Below are 22899 nucleotides of genomic sequence, written 5' to 3'. Positions count from 1 at the left end.
TACTATGGCAGGTGTCCCTCCCCCAGACACACAATAAATGAATAAGGTAATAAAAAAAACATTCCATTGTGCCTGTGTACCACACTTTTGTTATCTGTTTATCTATTTATGGGCATCCTGCCTGATACCATTTCTGCGCTGCTATAAATAGAGCAGCTATTAGTTGGATGTTCCGGTATCTCTGTAGGTGTATATGGAATCTTTTGGGTGGATGCCCAGGACTGGTATATGTGGGTCATTTGGAAGTTTGGTTTTAAGCTTCCTAAGAAACCTTCACACTGATTTCCCTCATGGCAGTACAAGCTTATACTTCTTCTTCTTTTTTTTTAAATTGATTTTTATTGATCTTTACATTTCTCTCTGCTCCCCTCCCTGGCTCTCCCCTCTCCTCTTCAACCCTCCCCCAAGGTCCCCATGCTCCCAATTTACTCAGGAGATCCTGTCTTTCTCTACTTCCCATGTAGATTAGATCTATGTAAGTCTCTCTTAGAGTCGTCATTGTTGTCTAGGTTCTCAGGGATTGCGATTTGTGGGCTGGTTTTCTTTGCTTTATGATTAAAAACCACCTATGAGTGAGTACATGTGATAATTGTCCTTCTGTGTCTGGCAGTTTGTACTTCTACTGGCAGTGAGTATTCCTGTTCTTTCATACCCTCTTGGGTTTATTTATTTATTTATTTAAATTTGACAAGAGCTATTCTTGCGAGAGTAAGATGAAATCTCAGTATGATTTAATTTTCCTGTCTCTGATGGCTCAAGATTTTGAGCACTTTACCAATTATTTGTTGACCTTTTGTATTTTCTCCTTGAATAATTCTGTTTTAAGCTCCCCAGCCCATCTTTAGAAAATTCTTTCCTTGTTTAATTTTTTTGGGTTCTTTGTATTTCCTAGATATTTATCCTTTATCAGGTTTCCATTTACATTTATATCATCTGGCAAAGATTTTCTCCCTCTCTGTAGGTGACTTTCTCACTTAATTAACAGCTTCTTCTGCTGTACCCAAGCGTTTTAACTGCAGGAGGTTCTCATTGTTGATAATTGGTCTTCTTTCCTGAGCAATTGTTTCCAATTGATAAGTCATTTCCTATGCCTGTGTCTTGAATAAATTTTCTAACTTGTCCATGAGTTTCAAGCCCTGTATTAAGATCTTTGATCCACCGAGAGTTGATTTTTGTGCAAGCACAGCAATAAGAACCTAGTTTCATTCTTCTACATGAGGATACTGGTTTTCTGGCATCACTTGTTGAAGAGGCTTATCTTTTTTCTGGTAAGTATTTTTAGCATCTTTGTCAAAAGCCAAGTGGCTGTAGGTTCATGGGTTCATATCTGAGTCCTCTAGTCTGTTCCCTGGATCTTCCTGGTTTTTTTTTTTTGTTTGTTTGTTTGTTTTTGGTTTTTCGAGACAGGGTTTCTCTGTGGCTTTGGAGCCTGTCCTGGAACTAGCTCTTGTAGACCAGGCTGGTCTTGAACTCACAGAGATCCGCCTGCCTCTGCCTCCTGAGTGCTGGGATTAAAGGCGTGCGCCACCATCGCCCAGCTCCTGGTTTGTTTTTGTGTCAGTAATAGCACACTGTTTTTATTATCATACTTTTTGTACACTAATAAAAACCTTACTGAGAAAAAACAATAGAAACACTCCCATTAACATCAGTCTCAAAAAATACCTAGGAGTAAATTCAACCAAGGATGTGAAAATCTTTATAATGAAAACTTTAAGTTGCTGAAAATAGAGATTGGGGGAAAGACTAGGAGATATACCTCTCACACTCATGGTTTGGTAGAATTAACATTGTAAAAATGACTATCCTACCAAAAGCAAGTTACAGATTCAATGCAATCCTAAGCAAAATCCCCATGACAATCTCCACAAAACAGAACAAACCATCTTAAAATTCATATGGAATCATAAAAGACCCCAGATAGCCAAAGGAACTCTAAGCAAAAAACAAAACAAAAACAAAAAAAAAAACAAGGTTGGAGGAATTAGTACCAGATTTCAAGCTATATTACAGAGCTACAGTAATATAAAGAGTATGTTATGGACAAAAATCGGACAGCTTGATCAATAGAACAGAATAGAAAATTCAATCACAGATGTCATCTACAGCTTTCTATTTTTGTCAAATGTGCCAAAAAATATACATCAAATGAAAAATATACACCAATGAAAAATATACGCCAAAAGAAAAATATACACCAAATGAAAAATATACACCAAACCTCAACAAATGGTGCTGGAAACCAGATGTTCACATACAGAAGAGTGAACCATATCTATAAATACATAAAAAAACCTGACTCCAAATAGATCAAAGGTCTTAATGTGAAACCTGAATTGCTGAAACTTCTAGATCAAAACACAGAACAGTAGAGGCCCCCAAAGAGTAGTTACAGAAAAGGAATTTCTGAAGAGGACTCCATTTGCTCAGTAATCAATACCAACAATTGACAAATGAGATCCCACAAAACTAAAAGGTGTCTGTGCAGCAATGGAAATAGCCAACTGAGTGAAAAGGAAGCTCATTGAAAGGAGATCACTTTTACTGGGTATCCACCCAATAGAGGATTAATGTCCAGCGTGTTCAAAGAACTCTCTACTTAATTTTTGATTGGATAAGCTGTCTGTTGATAAAAATAGAGTTCTGGAGTCTTCTGCTGTTCTTAAGATGGATTAACCTGTGATTTATTTTTACCTCTAGCATATTTGCAATGAAATTAGGGTGTTCATATTGTGTGTGTATATGTTTAGGATTATAATGTACTCTTGATACATTGTTTCCCTAATCAGTATGAGATAAGTTTCTTTATCTCTTCTGACTAGATTTGGTGTAAAGTCAATTTTATCAGTTATTAGAACAGCAATTTCTGTTGCTTCTTAGTTCATTTGCTTGGAATGTGTTTTACATTCTTTTGTCTGTACTTTATGGCACATTTATTGGAGACAACGAATCATTCATTTTAATCCAAACTTCTCTTTTGTGTCATTTGAATGAGGGGATTGAGACCATAAATATTTAGAGTTATTATTAAAATATGTGGATCAGTTCCTGTCATCTTGTTGGCTGTGCAGTGTTTGTTTCTTTTTAATTCCTCCAAACTTAACTTTTATTCTGGTATGATTTATTCTTCTATGTGGCCATAAGAGCATGTTTGGCTTTCTGTCCAGTTTGAAGAATTCCTTCAAGAATCTTGTAGAGCTTGTGAAGTTGTCATGAATTCCTTAAGCCTGTTTTTATTGTGAAAAGTTTTGCCTTCTCCTTCAATTATGACTGGTAGTCTTGCTGGGTATAAAATAGTCAGGTTTGATCGCTGTTGTTATTCACCACTTGAAGAACATCATTCCTGACTTTTATAGTTTCTAATGTGAAATCTGACATTATTCAGACAGGCCTGCATTTGTATGTAACTTGTTCTTCCTTTCTGTCACTTTCAATACATTAAATATTTAGTTGTTTAGTAATAATATTGCAAGGGGAAGTTACTTTTTGGTCTTTCCTGTTTGATGTTCTAAACTATTCCTGTGTCTATATAATTGTTTCTTTATCTAAGTTAGGGAAATTTTCTGCTATGATTTCATGGAAGATATTTTCTATATGTTCAGAAAGAAATTTCTCAGTCTCTTCTATTCAAACTATTTTATAAAACTTTATTGATTCTTTGCAGATTTTACATCATGTATCCTGATCCCATTCATTCCCCTTTCTCTTCGTTTCTGTCCCCTTACCTTGCAACCTCCCTTAACAAAACAAAATTTAAAAGCAAAACTAGACCAAAACAAAACAAAAAACAAACAAAATAAAAAACAAATTATAAAAATCTTAGCATGGACGCTGCAGCGTGGCTCAGTGAGTCACTATCCCCTTTAGTCCATACATCTTTCATTCTAAGTGTTCATTGCACTGAGTCATTGGTCTGGTTTGAGGCCATAGGTTTCCACTACACCCTCACTGGGATTCCTGTTGGATAACCTATTGTTGCCTTGTGTCACGGAGATCGTGTAGCTTTGGGTTTTCAGGACCAGTACCTTCACATGCTCCAGCAGTTCATAGATGAGGTGTTGGGGTGGAAAACCTTGTAACCCTGGTTCTAGGCCTGGGTGATAGCTGGGTTGGTCAGCCAACCTGCCTTTCACTCCCTATCATCCCCCCCCGCTGGGGTGAGCTCGTCAGCTCTGTCCCAGCTGGCTCACCCCATGTATTGGACAGCAAGGAGTGGGACCAGTTCTCCTGGTCTCCTACCCTCACATCCCAACTACTTTTAAATTTTATCTTTTCAGTGTCCTTAATATCTTGCTATTCCATATCCTAACTTTTTATTACTTTATTGTTGTCCTTGTTTGGATGTTCCAATTACTCTACCTTGGCTTTGAGCTCGAATATTCTATCCTTGTCCATGATTCATTCTCTTGGTGAAGTTTTCCACAGACTTTTAAAATTTGACTTATGTTTTTCATTTCCGTCAGTTAAGTTTGGTTATCTTTAAATATTTCTTCTGTCTTCTTATCGAATTCATCTTTCATATCATACGTCATTTTCCTTTTTAAAAAATACATCACTTGTGTTCCCTTAGGGTTATTTCAAGAGCTTATTTTCTTAGAGTTTCTTAAACATACACATAATTGTTCTTTTAACTTCTTTTCTTAGTTACATCTAAGCTACCTTTAGAGGAGGCCATTATTGTGGAATTGGTGATTTTTGGAGGAATTAAATTTTGTTGGCTTTTAAAAAATATTATTTGTTGCCTTTCTGCATGATGACTTGTGCATCTGGAGCTTGGTGACTGGATTTTTAAAAATATGCTAACTTATCCCTGTTCTATCAGGGCAAGTGTATAACACTGTGACTGAGGGCAGAGGGCAGGCAGATCCGGAGCTTCCCATGCACATTGTTCTTATCTGAGTGACAACCAGAGCTGGAACCTCTTAGGTGTGTTATACTCACTGGGACAATGCTAGGGCTACAGCCTCTTGGTAGGTCTGAATTGTTCCCATGTGCTGTGCTAACCGGAGCTTAAAGGTTTCTTTGAAGAGGGCAGCTTGCATATGCCAAGTTATGGTGACACTTCAGTAGCTGCTTCAGGAGGCAGGAACAGAGTCAGTTCCAAGGCTTCAGGGATAGGACCAGATTATGTCTACTAACTTTGAAATTCTTCACCCTGCAGAACTCCTCAAGTTAGATCCATCTGAAGAGCCAATGGTTCTACAGAGTTGAGCTGGCTCAGTTTTCATCTTGATTTGACCCTGAAGTGTTGGATGACTCTTACGAGTAAACAGAGATTTGCATGGGTCAGGAGCTGATGTGCTTTATAGGTATTATCACTGAGTGACTGGTATTCTTTCTTTTCTTTTTTTTTTTATTGATAAAAGGAGAATAATAAAGAAAAAAAAACAAATTTCCACCTCCTCCCAGCCTCCCATTTCCCTCCCCCTCCTCCCCCTCCTCCCACTCTTCTCCCCCTCCTCCCACCCCTCTCCCCTTCTCCCCACTCCTCTCCCCCTCCCTCTCCAGTCCAAAGAACAGTCAGGGTCCCCTGCCCTGTGGTAAGTCCTAGGTCCTCCCCCCTCCGTCCATATCTAGGAAGGTGAACATCCAAACTGGCTAGGCTCCCACCAAGCCAGCACATTAAGTAGGATCAAAACCCCGTGCCATTGTCCTTGGCGTCTCATCAGCCCTCATTGTTCGCCATGTTCAGAGAGTCCAGTTTTATCCCATTCTTTTTCGGTAACAGTCCAGCTGGCCTTGGTGAGCTCCCAGTAGATCAGCTCCACTGTCTCAGTGGGTGGGTGCACCCCTCGTGGTCCCGACTTCTTTGCTCATGTTCTCCCTCCTTCTGCTCCTCATTGGGACCTTGGGAGCTCTGACTGGTATTCTTTATGAAGTCTGAGGCTTGGAGGACCAAGCTTCTTACTCGACACCCCGCAGCTGCAGTGGAAACACCTGGCTCTCTGTCTTCTCTGACACTGGTCTCCGCATGGTCTTCACATCCATGATGATGTGAAGGTGTCGAAACAATCATTGATTTTTCTTTCCAGGAGTGCTGAGAATTGTTCTCACATCGGCAAGCTTCCCTTAAGGTTCATTCTGAGATCTGTGCATATTAATGGTATCTCTGATTACACCCTCCTTAGTGAATCCATACCCTTGATGAACAAGGATGATTTGGGCCTCATTCCTGCTGCAGAAAGACTAAAAGGTAGCATGACCTCTTCTGAAATCAAGGACACTGGTCAGAGTGCAACTCACTTTGCTTCCAGAAACAAATTCTCAGGGAAGCTATGGGATGATTTTAGTGGGAATTTTCAGGAAATAGATGTGAGGGAAGAGGCAGAGAAGGGAGAGAGTTAGCTGGAGGAAGCACAAGTTTTTCTGGGATCAAGTTGCTAACTGGAATATAAGCCAGCCTCCCTCTAACGAGACAGGTTCTTGGAGCCAAGGAAATGAGGACAGCTCTGAAGTCCACCTAAGCATGGAAAGTACATTTTCTAAAGGAGGAAGATGCACACCTTATAAGCCATTGTCTATCTACATCAGGCTTTCTTTTGGGCCAACAGCCAGCTCCCAAATCATGACATAGAGACTTATTATTAGTTATGAACGCTTGGCTTTATCTTTCGCTTGTCCCATTAACTCTTATAAGTTAAATTATCCTATTTCTTTTCATCTGCATTTTGCCTTGGGACTTTTTTACCTTCCTTTTATCCTGTATGTCCTACTCCATGTCTGTCTGTCTGACAGCTGCCTGACTTGCTGTCCCTGGGCATCCCCCTCTCTTTATCCCTTGTTCTCTCCTCTCATTCTCTCTTCTCCTCTCCTACTTATTCTCTTTGCCTTCCAGCCCCACCTGTCTGTCTACTGCCTATCTATTGAGCGTTCAGATTTTTATTAGACAAATTAGATGCCTTAAGCAGGCAAGGTAAAACAGCAACACGTCTTTACTTAGTTAAACAAAAGCAACAAACACATGCAACACACCTTTACATAGTTAAAGTAATATTCTGCAACACCAACAAATGTAACACCTCTTTACATAAAGCAATCTTTCACAACAGCTGTCAGTGTTACTAAGGTCATTGCCCTTGCTTAGCCTATTCCTCTTTAATGTTCACAGGGAATGGTCAGGTGACCTCTGTACTTCATGCTGTGAGTGCCCACCATAGATTTCTGGTTGGTCCGTGTTTGTTAGATGCATCTCTAATAGCCATAAACCCCACTATTACCCACAACATTGAAGTTATGGAGTTGCCGATGCTCTTCTATGTAACCATAGCTTTTCTTGGATCAACTCTCTCACCTGTGATTGATGGATAAATGATATCTTGTTGGTGGACTGGTTATGCTGAGGTCCCTATAAATATTTCTTCCCGAAAGACAGTAGAGGGAGGATCATCACTCCTGAGAGAATTCATTTGGTGAAGACTCCTCTGACTTAATGTTTATGGATTTTACGTCTACTTTATATACCAACAGTATTATAGACAAATGAAAATGCATAAACATGAGTGAAAACTTGCATATATTTGAGCCTATGATAGCATTATGCATCATAGCAAAAAGGTAGAGGTAACATAAATGTCTCTCAGTGGATAAATGGATGATGAAATACCCACAGAAATAAAAAAAATCAATACCGGAAATGTGAAATATATATATCAGACTATTATTTTAAATGAAAAAATTTTGTTCACTGCAGAATTGTCAAAGTTGTGAACTATATGTTAATTTGGTAATGCTGTTCCAAAAAAACAAAACATTACGTAGGCCCATATACGGAGGTATCTAGGGTAGCCAGACTCCTACAGAGTAGAATCATGTTTACCTGGGAACTGGGAGGGAGGGGAGTCCAAGAATGTAAATACTTTGTTGTAGGAGGTCTATTGTATGGGACACATTCAGTTAGTTCTTTTGTACTGGGCACTTAGAAATGGCTCTGACCACAAATTTTATGTTATATGCTTAATATTTTATTATATTAGTTTACTTATATTGTGTGCATGTGTACAGGCACACACACGTAATGGTATGTGTGAAAGGGTCAGATGACAATGGGGAGTAGTAGTTTTCTCCTTTCATCATTTAGATCCTGGGGACTGAACTCAGATCAATATATGCTTGCTGGCAAGTGCTTCAACCCACTGGGCCAGCCTTGGTATATGCTTTTAAATGACAAACAAACACAGGGAAATAATAATCTATGTGCTTTTCCTATCAAATTTTCTGTAGACTCAGAATATGTAGCCTATACAAAACTCTGCATTGCTGCTCAAGTGTTGGTATGCCTGGTACCTGTAGGCACATCTGGGCTTGGCTTAGAACAGTTCACCCATCTCTGGGCTCCTCTGCCTTCTGCATTCAGAGAGCAGAGAGCCCATCCAAGGTAAAATCGTCAGAAATGAGAAAAGACTTGCTAGTTTAGCAAGTGTTTACAAACTGGATGGCCTCAAATTCCTTAAGCAAACTGTTGCAGAAGAGCCTTCATATCTCCTGGAACTCAGCGAAGGGTCAGGCTGTGGACTCCTGTGCTCTTCCCTGTGCTTCAGTGGGTGGACAGATGCTGGGAAAGCTCCCATCCCGTTCCACTTTGTAATCCTGTCTTTCAAACGACCTTGGGGATCCAGGTCATCTTTCTTTTTTCCCTTTGTTCCCTGGGGAGCAGGTTCCTCTGGATCCTGTTGACCTGTGTGGACATCCCAGAGGCTAGGTCAGGCCACTAAGTCAGGTGTAGTCCGAAAGGAGTTAGTGGAGGTGGTAGGCCATAAAACTGAGTCAGTTGTTCCCAAGGAAGATCTTTGGGACAGTTGCTTCTCAGGGCCTCCGAGAGCAGGTTGTTGGAGCCTCGGGACCATGACTGCCCTGTGGCTGGTGCTACTGGTGAACTTGTCTACCTTTTTCCTGGGAGTCTTCATCTGGGCTGTCATTCAGCACTTTCTCATTGCGGAAATTCCCTCCGCCTTGCAGCATCCGGTCAAGTTCAGGTGTATGCACTGTATAGCGCTGTTCTTAATTACCATGGTGAGTCTGCTCTTGGGGGGGAAACCCTGTTTGCAGGTTTCTGCTGTGGAATATTTGATCACACTGTGAATCCCAAGATTGTGTTAGTTAAATAAAAATGTGAGGTCAAGAGGGAGAGACGGCAGCTATTTGACAGGAAGTAGACAGAGAGTAAAGAGGGAGTCAGAAAAATGAATAGAGAAACACAGAAAGCAGAAGGGAGGGACTTTGAGTTTGTTGGTCCCCCTTGGATTGGAACAGGGGAAAAGAGATCTCTCTCTGAGACGCTGGGGAAGGGGCAAGGTCAGCTAGTTGCTCTGAACCTTTCCAAGCTAACAGTTTTTCACCCTAGCCTCTGACTCCTGCCTCTTTCTTGGTAAAATCATTAGATATAAAATTAGACAAAAACAACAGGGTTCTCCTGTGTAGTTTGCCTTTCTTCTTTTATTCTCTCCTCTCTATTTCCCCGTAACAGAGGTGTTACATTATTGGATCTTAGATACACAGAAACATCATGTTTGTCTGTATCCATCCCTCCTTCCTTTTCTCTTTCTTGTTCTTTTTATCCCTTCCCCACCTGTCTCTTGTCTTTGTTCATATATATATGTATGTGTATATGTATACACATACATATATATGTGACAGCATTTCCTTAAGCTCAGGATAGCGTTGAACTCACTAAGTAGCCAATGGTATGGGGCTCCTGATTGTCCCACTGCCACCCACCGCTAAGTGCTGAGGTTCTAGAGGTGGACACTATCATGCTTGGTTTATGAGGTTTTGGGGGTCAAACCATGGCTTCTCGCATGCTAGGTCAGCACTCTATCCACTAAGCTACACTCCCAACTCTTCTTTATAATTTTTTTAGATAAGGGTCTCATGATTTTGAAGTGGTTATCTTTTGGCTCCCACCTCCTGAGGGCTAGGATTGGAGGCAGGTATCGCTGTTAACCTACAAGATTCTTTTCTGAGGCGTGAAAAATGATTTCACACCCAGGTTCTACTCATGATAGATTCATGGCCTGACAGGTGTGACAAATCTTTCAGCAGGACCCCCCTCCTTCCTCCCACTTACTTACTTCCAGGCATTTTGTTGCATCGTTGTGAAGACCTTGAAGCCACAGATTATTTCTTAGCATAGTTCTGAGCAGAGGGCAGGTGTCCTTTGCTAATCAAGTTATTCACGGGATGATGCACGTATCTAGCCTTTCAGCATGCCTGTACTGGGTGACTGGACTCTTAGCTTGGCTTTGTTGCTGGTTGGGGATAGGGACAAAGGCCCGTCCACAGGGACAGTAGGTTTGGAAAGGACATTTGGTCTTGCGTGGGAAGCAGGATGTCCCAATCTTGATTAAAGATCTGTAGAGGCCAGACAGTTCATAAGTGATTGTGTCAGAGGGCAGCTACAGAGGAGGAGGTGGTGAGGAAAGGGGTGAGAAGCAGCTGCAGCCAGGCTGCCTGGTAAGTGTCTCTGTTCTGCTCTCCCTGGCTGGGAGAGCCCTTTGCTTATTCTGTGTGCATGCCAGAGTCTTCATCATCGAGGTAGGGAATATTCTCGGTCTTGTGAAGTTATTATACACATTGCGTGGCATGTGGTAAAGGATAATAAGTTTTGATATGTGACATTACAAAAAGTAACGTGACACTGTGTTGTTGAGATTTTTTTAACTCCACGATGGACCACACCTATCAGAATGAGCAAGCCTTGCTCAATACAATTATTGAAAGCTTCTGACCTTAACCCCTTATTCATTTTTATCTTCAAGTTCTTTCCTAGAAGTCAAGCTGTTTCAAGGCCTGGGACTGCATGGAACTGCAGGATAATTTAGAGCTCTGGAATGACAAATAAGGGCCTTAGATGGCTAAGTTCCCCAGAGACACCGTACTCTTCCAAACCTGTAGTACTTCCCTTCTACAGAGTTACACCTACATTACAGCTGGGGGAAACGTGAACTCTTTCTTGGGCAAACCAAGCCCACACAAAACAGTACAACACTCTGGTGTATCTAATGGGTTTTGTTCCAGACACAGTCTTTTCAAGTTTCTCAACCAAGAACTCACCTCCTGGGAGCCTCCTCCTGAAGGAACTATCTCACTCCACCCATCATGAGCTTTATCTACACATGGGAGTATCATCTAATCATCACTTAAAAGACAGATATTTTTTTAAAAATTATTTCTTTTATTTTTGAAATTATAATTTTATAATTTCCCATGGTGATCCAATACCAAAGACGTGTCTTTTAAAAATGTGAAGCGGCCTACTCCACTGGTGGGACCATCCCTGAAGAGGTAGATGAGCAAGCAAGGGGGCAAGTCAGTGATTAGTTTTCCTTGGTGGTTTCTGCTTCAGTTCCTGCCCAGGTAAATGTCTTGACTTCCTGCCTTGGCTTCCCTTAATGATCAGCTATAACCTGTAAGCCAAGTAAAACCTTTCCTTCCCCAGGTTGCTTGTGGTCCACTTGCTTATCACAGTGTCCATTTGTGCTTTATCTTTTCATAACATATTCATTTATCTCTTTTTCCATTCTGTAGGTTGAGTCTTTACTTGATTAAAACTTTCTTTTTACGTCTGTAAGTTTTTTTTTTTTTAATTTCTTGAGTACCCATTTGTCAATAGCTGGCCTTAATTCCAGAGACTGGAGTATTCTGCAAGAAGTCTTTACCCATGCCTATATGTTTCCCCCAGTGCTCCTTCTAATATTTCTACTGTTTCAGTTCTTACAATACAGTCTTTGCTACATTTGGAGTTGACTTTTCTACAGAGTGAGGTAGGGATCTAGGGCCATTCATTAACATGGGGATATTCAGTTTTCCCAGAGCCATCTGTTGAAGAGGCTCTTCTTTCTCTTTTTGTCACCTTTGTTGAACATTAGGTAGCTGTGACCATGTGGAGGTATATTTGGGTCTTCTACTCTATCCCATTGATCTCTTTATCTGTCTTGTGAGAAGGCCATCTCAAAACAATGACAATAAAGTTTCAACATGAATTTTGGTTGAGAGAAATAATCAAATTACAACCATATCATTATCTAATCTGGATATTTTGGTTAGAAACTCTGAAAACCCACATTCTTCCTAAGCAGAGTCCACAACCAGTTGTAGACATGTGAGTCCATTGTATGTGCAGAAGTCAAGAAACAATGAACTAATTTTAGCAACGCTAAGTGGGGACAGCATCTACATGCCTACCTTATAGTCTCCTATGTCTCACTTTTCTTCTTCTTCTTCCTCCTCCTCTTCTTATTCTTCATCATCATTTTCATCTTCTTCTTGGCTCCTACAGGGAAATATATTAGAGAAGCTGAAAATTTGCTCCATGCCCAGGTTCATCCAGTGTATTCATGACTTAGCAGCCATAAAGAAGAATCATAATTTGATGGTGACCAACATGTACTTTGGGACAATCCCTGTGAGATTATTCCAGCCCAAGGCAGTGTCCTCCAAACTCCGAAGAGGTATCATTTTCTACCATGGAGGAGGAACCATATGTGGTAGTTTGGGTAAGTGGCTTCTGAGTTGGGTGGAAGAGGAAAGTCCTCATGTCTGTTAGAGTCTTTCAAAGGTTCCTATGAAGACCTCTTGGGAGGGAGTTAAAGTAAGTAGAATTTGGAACTTTTAGGGAGAATGAATTGAGGGCTTGGAAATCATAACATTCAATGGCATAACAATATTTCCTGGGTAATATAGTTTTAGTCCAGGTTTGGGCAGTACTACATACTAGATCTCTCCCTTTCCTTCCCACTCACAACAGTGGCTATTCCTATCTGCCCTATAATGACCCCAAGTCCATGTGTTTCCCTTAGCTCTGCTGGATCACTGTGCTCAAAACCCATCCATTCTTGATCACTCTATCGTCTCTGCCCCCTAAAGTTGTTTCCTTGGTACAATTATCATCCTTCAGTTTCATCATCATCTCACAACCAGAAGGACCCAGTGCTTATCACTGGTGTAATTCAACCTCCTCAGAGTCCTTAACACATCTCCCACCTGGTCACTTATGATCTCCTATTACCCTTTCTGAGCTGTAGCTGTGAACTTCTCAACACAGCAGGAATCCTGGTTGAACTTACCTGTGGTACCCACCCTTTTCCAGAGCTTCACTGTCCTTGTTTACTCTTCACTGTCATCAGCCTCACCTTCTTCCCCGAGATGCTATCGTTATCTACTGCAGATAATGATATTTCAAAATCTTAAGTGAGAATGGCTCAGTAGATATCAACTGAATATCTACTTAGCCCCAAGTCCTCTCCAGGCATTGGGGACACACTGAAAGATAAGTAAGAACCAGTCCACAAATTTCGGGGTCTGTCCATCAAGGGGGGAAGCTAAACCACACGGGAGAACACAAATGAGGAGGTGGTTTCAGATATGGGTAACACAGGAGTGGAGTAGAGAGTGATTCAAAATAATAACACCTCAGTTTATCTAATCATACAGTCTCTCCAAGAAGGTGATATTTGAGACCGGGATGAAGGGATGGAAGGAAGCAGTTCTTCTGAACTGGGGCAAAGCAATGTGAGATAGGTTAGGGATCTGGGTGAGGTGAGGGAAGCCTGAACTCAGCACCCAAACAAAGGACTCCAGAAGCTCAGTCATCAAAGCAAATAATACTGTATATTAATACAAGATTTTTAGAAAGCTCTGATGCAAAAAAGTAATAAAAATAAATAAAACCTATGAGAAGCTGTGTATCTAAGTTTATAAGAGGGCAGGTGACTGAGGGCTGAGTCACCTGTGCAAGTTGGAAACAGCATATTTGAACTTTTGTTGCACCTGTGTCTGCTGTGTTCCATGGGGAAGGAGAGAGACAACACTTGCGGGTTCCAAAGTCTTTAGGATTTAAGAGGTCACGACATAAGTGGAGCCGCTGATTGATCATAGTTGGTAACAAGGACTCAGGAGCCTTATTTCTCCGGGCAGCCCCAAACAGGGGCAGACGTAGGATTTATGAGTACAAACCCCACACACCCTTGTTGTCAAGTCACAATTACAGTTTTCACCAATCAGGAGTCAAAGATTAGGGACTTTCCTTGTTCATTCCATCATTGTCAGCTGACGTAAACGGTAAGTTTTTAGTCTAACTTTGGCTAGAGAAGCCGATCCCCCCTCCCCACTCAGCTGAGACTATCCCATGTATTGGTCTCAGCGTTTGCCCTTCCATCCACGCTCCCCTACGCCCTCCCCCACTGTCCTTTGACAGTGGACAGGTATAGAATATTTGTCCACAGGAGCAGGGTTCACCCCGCTGCTATGACAAACAGCATAACCAAAGGTGCCATAGGGAAAAGCAGGATTTGTTTCATCCTACAGGTTACACTCCATCACTGAGGGAAGTCAGAGCAGTAACCCGAACAGAAACCATGGTTGAGCACTGCTTGCTAACTGGGTCTCAGGCTCATGCTTAGCTAGCTTCATTATGCCATCCAGTGTAGGGATAAGTCCCGCCCCTTGGGGGGCGTGTTCGCCTCGGGCTAATGCGCATCCCCTATGCTCCTATTACTACAATCCAGGACTACCTGCCTGGGGAGCGACCCTGCCTACTGTGGGCTGGGCCCCCCTATACTGATTAAGCAACAAGAAAATTCCCCCCCCCCCCAGACATGCACACAGGCAAATTTGATCTGGGCAACCCTTCAAATGAGACTTTTCCTGAGGTGACTCGAGGCTACATTAAGTTGCCATTTAAAGTTACTGAGGATACCTCCAATGCCCCTGGTGCATATACCCACCTAGCAAACCCCCTGAATATTGGTACTAACTAACTTAATTTAGAAAATCCCAGTGCTCGGCTGGATGGGAGGTGTTACACTCCACTAATCTAGCACCTAGGAAATGGAGACAAAGGGATCACAAGTTTGGGTCCGCCTGGGTTATATAGTTAGGACGTAGACACATACAAATAAAACCACCACTCAAGTAGGTAACAAAGTAACAAAGTGAGACTAAGGCAAGATAGAATCTTCATGGATATTCATTAAGAAAATAAAAAAATAATTTTAGTGACGGAATCTCCTCCCTGGAGCTGCTTCCGGGATATGATAATTAAGAGAGTCTAGACTTCTGTCCCAACGCCAGACAGAAATTGGACCATTATCAACTGTACACTAATCTTAATGGAACTGTCTACTAGAATAAAGTTATCATCTGGTCATCATTTTCCTCCTCATGAATGCAAATCGATGAGCCTAGTAACACTCCAGGGCTGGCTCTGCAGACACATGTAGCCTTAGGGACATCCATTTCAGATCTCCAATCATTCTAAATCCCTAGTTTACCCATACTGCATAAAATTCAGTGATATAGAAAGTGAACTGCAAATTTCAACCAAATCTTGCTATTCAGAGGTCTGGGAATGATGTCTGGCTTTGCCCACACAGAGCTGAAAAGGTCACCTCAGAGGAATCAAGAATACGGAGATAGACAGGACCTTATTATCATGTCTATCATGACTGTTGATATTTCTGGGATTGTGGTGGGACATGCTGGGCTCTTGGTCACACTGCTTTAACACCTGGGTTCCTCTTTGCAGACAGTTACCACAACCTGTGCAGCTTCCTGGCCAAGGAGACAGAGTCGGTGGTGCTGTCAGTGGGGTGAGTGGCCTGAGACATTTGGTAGTTTATTTATGTGAGGGTGCTTTGAGGGGGGCACAGATTTGGTTGACTAGGCCACAGAAAGGGATCCTGGCCTCTTGTACATGTTCCCATGAACATAGCCACAACACTTTCAAAACAGTAGAAGTCTAAAAACATATCCATCCCTGGGAAGCACACTGGTGAACTGGGACAGAAGCAGCACACTTCTACAGAACACTGGTCTCCTCTGGAGGAATACAGAGCCATAGAGGAGAGAACTGGGAAGGGCACACTGTGATGTGAAGGGACCCAGGTAGCGTAAAATTAGAAGAGACCCCTTATGTCCTCTTTGGGGAGTTAAATTAATTAAAGTCAAAAGAATGCTTTCTAGGATACACAGAGACTCCCCAGGAAATTCAAAATGTGGAACGAAAGAAAAAAATGACAAATATTGAACACAAAATGTCTCTTTGTTTGGTGGGATGATGTTGACTTTGGATTTAGTGGCGCAATCAGGGTTGGCTGGTGGTCAAGGTCAGTTGAAGTCATGAACGTTGTTGGTTGATAGCTATAGTGTTCCTTGCAACAACAACAAAAATACTCTTGAACTTTTGGGAGCCAGCAGAGTCCAGCTCTACCGACTTCCTGCCAAGGTTCAAGTCAGTTGCCTCAGCATAGGGAAAGAGACTTTGAAAATTTCTAGTCTGAGCAATGAGCTCACACACTTGTAGCTCTGGTCATGTTTCTTTATTGTTCTGTTTTAATTCTAATTTTCTTGTCCTAATTGTCTATAATTTCCTACCTCTAATGTTCTGTCTCAATTCTAATTACAATTTCAATTTTCTGTTACAAGTCTCTGTTCCGATTCATTCTTGTTCTAATTATTCTACATTCTTTTTTTTCTCTTCTTTATTTACCTACATTCAACCCCAAAGAAACATACAGAGGCCTACATTAATTATAAACCGGTTGTCCTATTATCTCGGGCCTCTTATTAACTCTTATAACTTATATTAGCCCATAATTCTTGTCTGTGTTAGCCATGGGACTTGGCGACCTTTTTAGGTGAGGCAGCCACATCTTGTTTCCTCTGTGTCTGGATGACAACTGCAGACTGAATCTTTCCTCTTCCCAGAATTCTCCTGTTCTCCTTGCCCTGCCTCTACTTCCTGCTGGGTCACCCTACCTATACTTCCAGCCTGGATACTGGCCAATCAGTGTTTATTTAAAATATAAATGATAGGGTACAGACCATTGTACCATAGCACTCCTGCCTCCCCCTCTTTTTAAAACAAAAACTCTGAATCGAATCTCCTTTGGTTAGCTTTTCTCCTGACCATTATCCATAACAGCTTGTAACCAACATTCTAAACAAAGGCAAACATCTACAATCCTTTTTTTGGGGAAAATGTGGGTGTAGTTTTCTAGGCTACTTCCTGCTGATGGGGGGGGGGTGCTGATAATCTTATGGGTACCTAAAGAAAATTTAGAATTATGGTCATGTCCTGAATGGAAAATTCTGTGAGGCTTGATCATCTCAGCCAGTAGTCTTGAAACTGTTCTTTATGCATAACTCAGGGGTAACTCCAACAGAGGTACTCTAAAATGTTGGATCATCTGGAACATCTGCTCCTATTGGATATTCTTCAGGGGGGTCTTCCTTGATCAACCCTGATTTTTCTTAGCCCAGAATGAATCCACAGCATTTCATTTCCTGTGGAAACAAAAACAAAATCTCTTCTCTAAAGTAACATACCTTCTGACTTACATTTTGAAGTAAAGGCATTTCAAAATACATATTAGATTAATACAGCAACATTTATAATCAAATATCTTTTAGCAGCGTTTGCGTCTTCCTCAGCCATCAAACAATTTAAAGACAACACAATAGCATTATCCTTTTCATCTTTCATGTGCACTTTTCATCTTTATGTGGCTTTATTTTAAACTCTATTTCTTGTCTTTTTCTTTTTAATTTTTTGGCTTTTTGAAACAGGGTTTCTTTGTGTATCTTTGGCTGTCCTGGAACTCACTCTGTAAACCAGGTTGTTCTTGATCTCACAGAGATCTGCCTGTCTCTGCCTCCCAAGTGCTAGGATTAAAGGTGTGTGCCACCACACCTTGAACTCACAGAGATCTTCCTGTCTCTGCCTTCAAGTGTTGGGATTAAAGGTGTGTGCAACCACACCCAACTACTCTCTTTCTTTCTTTTTTATTTTAAGGACTTTATCCTTTTTCTTTTCTTGCCAAGCCTAAATATATTTTTAAACACGCTGTAAACTGTTTAGAGGATTTTTCTTCTGAAACTATCTTTACGGTATCTCTCTTTTTTTCTGACCACATGAGTCTTTTATTTGCTAAGTGATATGGCTAGGATTAAAGCTGTGACTTTGATGGCTGGATCTGGTCCATTCCTTAGCTTTCTGAGAGTCTGTCCTCAAGGCAGAGGTACCGGCCAGAGCCATTTTTTTTTTTGCCACAACTCTATGCCATTTTAAGGTCCCTGCCACCACCAAGAAATGTGCTGTGAGCTATTCATAAACACCATTTAAGTGTTTGGTGGCAGGGCCTCTTAAAAAAGCTGCAAGGTTTTGCAGCTAAAGCTATGTCAGGAAATATCTCTTGCCTCTAGCAAGCAGAAGAAACCCAAGAAATTGCTGCTATCAAGAAGCCAAGCTTAATGCTGTTAATTACTGTTAGAATTACTTCCCAAGCTCTCTCAGGATTTCTGTGGATGCAGTTGTCCACATGTTAGGCACCATATGTTGACAGAAGTTCTGTCCCACCAGGTCCCACATCCATTTAGTCCCAAATAAACACACAGAAGTCTACATTAATTATAAAGTGACTAGCCTACTAGCATAGGCTTCTTATTAATTAATTCTTACATCTTACATTAACCCATCATTCTTGTCTGTGTTAACAACATGGCTTGGTAGCTTTTTTGGTGAGGCAGTCACATCTTTCTTGCTCGGTGTCTGGCTTCCTCTCCATCTGGGTGACAACTGCAGACTGACTCTTTCCTCCTCCCAGAATTCCCTTGTTCTTATAGCTCCACCTCTACTTCCTGCCTGGTCATCCCGCTTATACTTCCTGTCTGGCTACTGGTCAATTCAGTATTTTATTAAACAAGTATAAGAAGCAAACCTTTACAGGGCAAAACCATTGTCCCACAGCAGTTTCTGTGTGGTTATTTCAGGGCTGAGCAGCCAAGAACAAACAAGCAGCCTCCTACAATAGCATAGGAAGGGTAACATCTTTCTAGACTCCAGAGACCTTCTCCTACCTGGATGGCACAGTGTCTAAACTTTCAAAATGGGAACTTACATCTCTGAGATCCCCTTAATGGAACTACAGAGAAGTATGCAGGTACTCGGCCTGAAATCTTAAAGGGAATTCCTCCGTGTGGCATTCTAGATACTCACAGAGTTCTGACTCATGGACCAGGGAAACTGTGCAAGAATGGCAAATGGAGATGCTCAGCTACAGAAGGGGCTTGAAACTGCCTGAGGGCTGCTATGAGCTAAAGTTCTGAAACTGCCAGCCACCTATCTTTAGCTTCCCCCCTTAACCAATCTCTCTCCATTCTTAGTACTTCCTTACCCACTCCTCCTTGTACCTCCCCCTAACTCCCTTTTCTTCTTTTTCTCTCCCCTTCCTGACCTCCCTTTCCTGGAAGCAAGGTACCTTGACTCTAAGTGAAGGCTCTGCATCGCTATTGATGGGGAGTGGTGGTATTAATCATCTCCATGAGGTCATTTTCTTCTACCAGGGGGGATATTTGTGGTATGTGAGGAGCTCTTCCAAATGATTTGATGTGGGATTTCCCTCTGTATGCTGTGGTTACTATTAATGAATAAAGAAACTGCTTTGGACCTGTAGCAGGGCAGAACTTAGGTAGGCAGGGAAAGCTAAACTGAATGCTGGGTGAAAAAAAAAAGCAGATTCAGGGAGGAGCCATGGAGCCACTGCCAGAGTCAAACATGCTGAAACTTTGCTGGTAAACCACTGCCATGTGGCCATATGCAGATTAGTAAAAATGGGTTAAATTAATATGTAAGAGTTAGCCAATGAGAATTTAGAAGTAATGGTCCAAGAAGTGATTTAATTAATACAGTTTCTGTGTGATTATTTTGCATCTAAGTTATTTGGGAAGCCAGGAACTAATTAGCGGCCCCCTTCCTCCTACACTGACTCTTTAGGGCTTCATAGCCCTTGAGTTCTGAAGTGAATGGTGGCAACAGAGAAGTAGGAGCCACACAGAAGGTGCCACCTCTGGGGTCACAGTCCTCCTTATGCAGGCCTCTAGTAATTGGAATTTTAATCCGATGGTGTTGAGGGTTAACAGCTCCTGTGTATATCTGTAAAGTCAATACCCCCTAGACTTTGATAACACCTATGCTCTAGTTCTCAGGCTAGTCTGTCTAAAACCTCTGGCCCTCAAGGCAGCAGTTACTGCTTCTGTTGTTTTCATTTCCCAGGTTTTGGCCACTGCTTCCCATCTCCTCTATTGTCTGCTGTTGTCTCCTTATGCTATAGTTGCCCATGTGTCTTTGCTTCTGTTCTCTGCGCCCATTTTTGAAGCTTCACTTCTGATTCTGTCAAGGCCACTTTGCATTTTTTTTTGTGCTGTTAAGGCTTCTGGCTGCTTCCAAAGGTCAATGACTCCCACTACCGAGGTGCCCAGTGGTCTTTGTGCCTCTTCTACCATTTCTGTCACTACGTGATGCTCTCTTGCCTCTGGACCTGCTGCAATTCTTCTGCCAATCAGTCAGAGCATTGGCAAAGAGTCTAAGAACTCTTAATTATCAAGTCCAATTACCCCATCCCCTAACACTTTTATTTGTTTCCAGGAAAATAAACATTAGTAAATTCACTTATAGCAAGACCTTATGTTAATAGTATTTTATTGATAGCTAGTGTTATTAATAACAATGTTATCAGTATGACATTGACATAAATTTTGAAGAGCAATGGTTTTTACAATGCTCAGTGGATGCTTGAGACATTTGGGAAAACTCAAATCCTCAACCTGTCTCAGTGGGACTAGCAGGGCTCCAGTCACCTTCTCTGGGTCTTTGCTGGGTGTCCTATTTTCTAAAGCAATTGCTTTGAGCTTGCCTGATGCTCTTAGGGGCTCACTCATCTATGAAAAGCAAAATGTGGGTTGGAATGAAGAATCCTAGCCTCCCTGACTCTAGCAGGTTCTTCATGTCCACAGAGGAAAAATGAGGATAGTCATATTTACTTGTTAGGGTCATTCTGAGGATTTAATCAGGGTTTTTGTTCAACGAGAGTGGAGGATTCTCTTCAAGTGGCCTCCAGTGACCCATATGCACACACATCACTGTATTGTGTTTGTTTATTTCTTCTTAGGTACCGCAAGCTTCCTGACCACTGTTACCCTTCTGTTCACAATGATTGCCTGAATGCCGCCATTCACTTCATGAAGGGCCTAAAATCCTATGGGGTAGACCCCTCCCGGGTAGTAGTTTGTGGAGAAAGTGTTGGAGGTGGTGCTGTGGCCATTGTCACCCAGGGCTTGCTCAACTTCCCAAGTCTTCCTAAGATCTGTGCTCAGGTGCTTATTACTCCAGTCACACAGATCATCAATTTCCGATTGCCATCACATCAACAGAACCAAAATGTCCCATTCCTCACCAAAGACCTACTCATGACGTCTGTGTGTAAATACCTGGACATTGACTTATCCTGGAAAGATGCCGTAGCTAGTGGCACCAGAGTTCCCCCAGACACCTGGGAAAAGTACAGGAAATGGCTCGCTTTTGATAACATCCCCGGAAGGTTCAAGAGCAAAAGCCTTCTGCCCGAGTTTCCAGGACATTTCAATGAGGCTGCCTATCTGGAAACCAGGCATACTTTAAAAGCAGAAATTTCTCCTCTCCTAGCCGATGACCAGATCATTGCTCAGCTTCCCCAGGCATTCCTGGTGAGCTGTGAGAATGACCCCCTCCGTGATGATGCCTTGCTCTACAAGAAGCGCCTCGAAGATGCGGGTGTCCCTGTGACCTGGTACCATGTGGAGGACGGCTTTCACGGATGCATCATTTTGTTTGATAAGCAGCCTTTCTCTTTTCCCTGCTCCATGAAAATTGTAAATGCTGTCATCAGTTATATAAAGGGCATATGACAGCCACTCTGGAATCTGAGGGTGGAACAAGGTGAGAACTATCTGTTCTGGGGCTTTTCCCGGTTTTATTTTGTTGAGTAAGGGGATGCTTGAGCCATTCGTGATCCAAAAGGGAAAGACGATGTGGAAGTAAGAACTTGTTGGCTTTGTGTTCAAGAAAGACAACTCTGTGTGCTTCTTTCTAGAACCGACAAGATCCAGCGTTACAACTAGCAACACTCTCTACTGCTTGATTTACTTGAAATAAATGTCAAAGTGGAAAGAAAAGTCTTTCTTTGAAATTTTCTGAAAGCCTTAACAAAGAGGTTGTGTAGAGCCATCATTTGGTCACAGCATCACTGCTGAGTGTATCCATGACAATGTAAAGAAAGGGTTTTTCTTGTTGTTGTTTGTCCCAAGACCAAGTTCACAGCATTACTTGTATTGCCTTTCTCTGTCTTAAGAAATGTAGTTTCATAGACTCCCTCCTTAGAAGATGACTCTTACACTGAATTGTGGGATGACATTAGTGGGAACATTCATTTATTTATTGATATTTCGGAGATATATTTAAAATTTAAATGACACAGAAAGTAATAATAAAATAAAAGACAATTTAAGGCAATGTACAAAAACACGTGGCAAAATCGAAGATTCAGAAAGCCTATAGAGTCAGATACAGAAGTCCAGTTGTATGACATGACTATTAGTTACACTGAAGACAACTAAAATACAACATATTAAAAAGAGCTTTAGAGTTATACTGTGTACATGTACATGGCAGAAGTATTCTTTTCTTGCTAATTCTCACGTGGAATCTTTACAAAGATCATATTTTTCACGAGAAACGGAGTAATACTTACCTTTGGTATAGATCATTAAATCATATCTTCCTCAATTTGTATGTGTGTTTGTGTGTATGTGTGTGTATGTTTGCATGTGTATATCTGTGCTGCATGTGTGAATACGTGTATATGTGTGGTGTGTATGTGTGTGATGTGTATGTGTGGCGTGTAGTGTGTGTGTGTATGTTGTGTGTGTGGTGTGAATGTGGTTGGTTATGTATGTGTGGTGTATATGCATGCATGTGGTGTGAATGTGTGTGTGTGCTGTGTGTGTGTACTGTGTGTATGGTATATATATGTATGTATGCATGTATATATATATATATATGGTGTATGTGGGGTGTGTATGTGGTGTGTA

General features: G+C 41.6%; 1 protein-coding gene across 1 annotated transcript; it reads left to right on the top strand.

Moving 5' to 3' along the window:
• The first annotated feature begins 8841 nt into the window (after window positions 1–8841).
• Window positions 8842–22655, top strand: LOC142833907 (arylacetamide deacetylase-like 4). Its single transcript, XM_075945783.1, has 5 exons — window positions 8842–9009; window positions 12275–12491; window positions 15521–15584; window positions 20943–21748; window positions 21903–22655. The coding sequence occupies exons 1-4, from the start codon at window positions 8842–8844 to the stop codon at window positions 21715–21717; spliced, it is 1224 nt and encodes a 407-aa protein (XP_075801898.1). The 3' UTR covers window positions 21718–21748; window positions 21903–22655.
• The last annotated feature ends 244 nt before the right edge of the window (window positions 22656–22899 follow it).

The sequence above is a fragment of the Microtus pennsylvanicus genome, chromosome 13 (genome assembly GCF_037038515.1).
Source record: "Microtus pennsylvanicus isolate mMicPen1 chromosome 13, mMicPen1.hap1, whole genome shotgun sequence".
NCBI lineage: Eukaryota > Metazoa > Chordata > Mammalia > Rodentia > Cricetidae > Microtus > Microtus pennsylvanicus.
Note: the sequence above shows the minus strand (reverse complement) of the source record. Positions and strands in the feature narration are given on the sequence as shown.

Excerpts from the sequence above, each read along its gene's own strand:
- LOC142833907 (XM_075945783.1), top strand. The coding sequence starts at position 8,842 with ATGACTGCCCTGTGGCTGGTGCTACTGGTGAACTTGTCTACCTTTTTC. Across the intron at positions 9,010-12,274 it reads CGCTGTTCTTAATTACCATG|GGAAATATATTAGAGAAGCT; the intron begins GTGAGTCTGCTC and ends TGGCTCCTACAG. Across the intron at positions 15,585-20,942 it reads TCGGTGGTGCTGTCAGTGGG|GTACCGCAAGCTTCCTGACC; the intron begins GTGAGTGGCCTG and ends ATTTCTTCTTAG.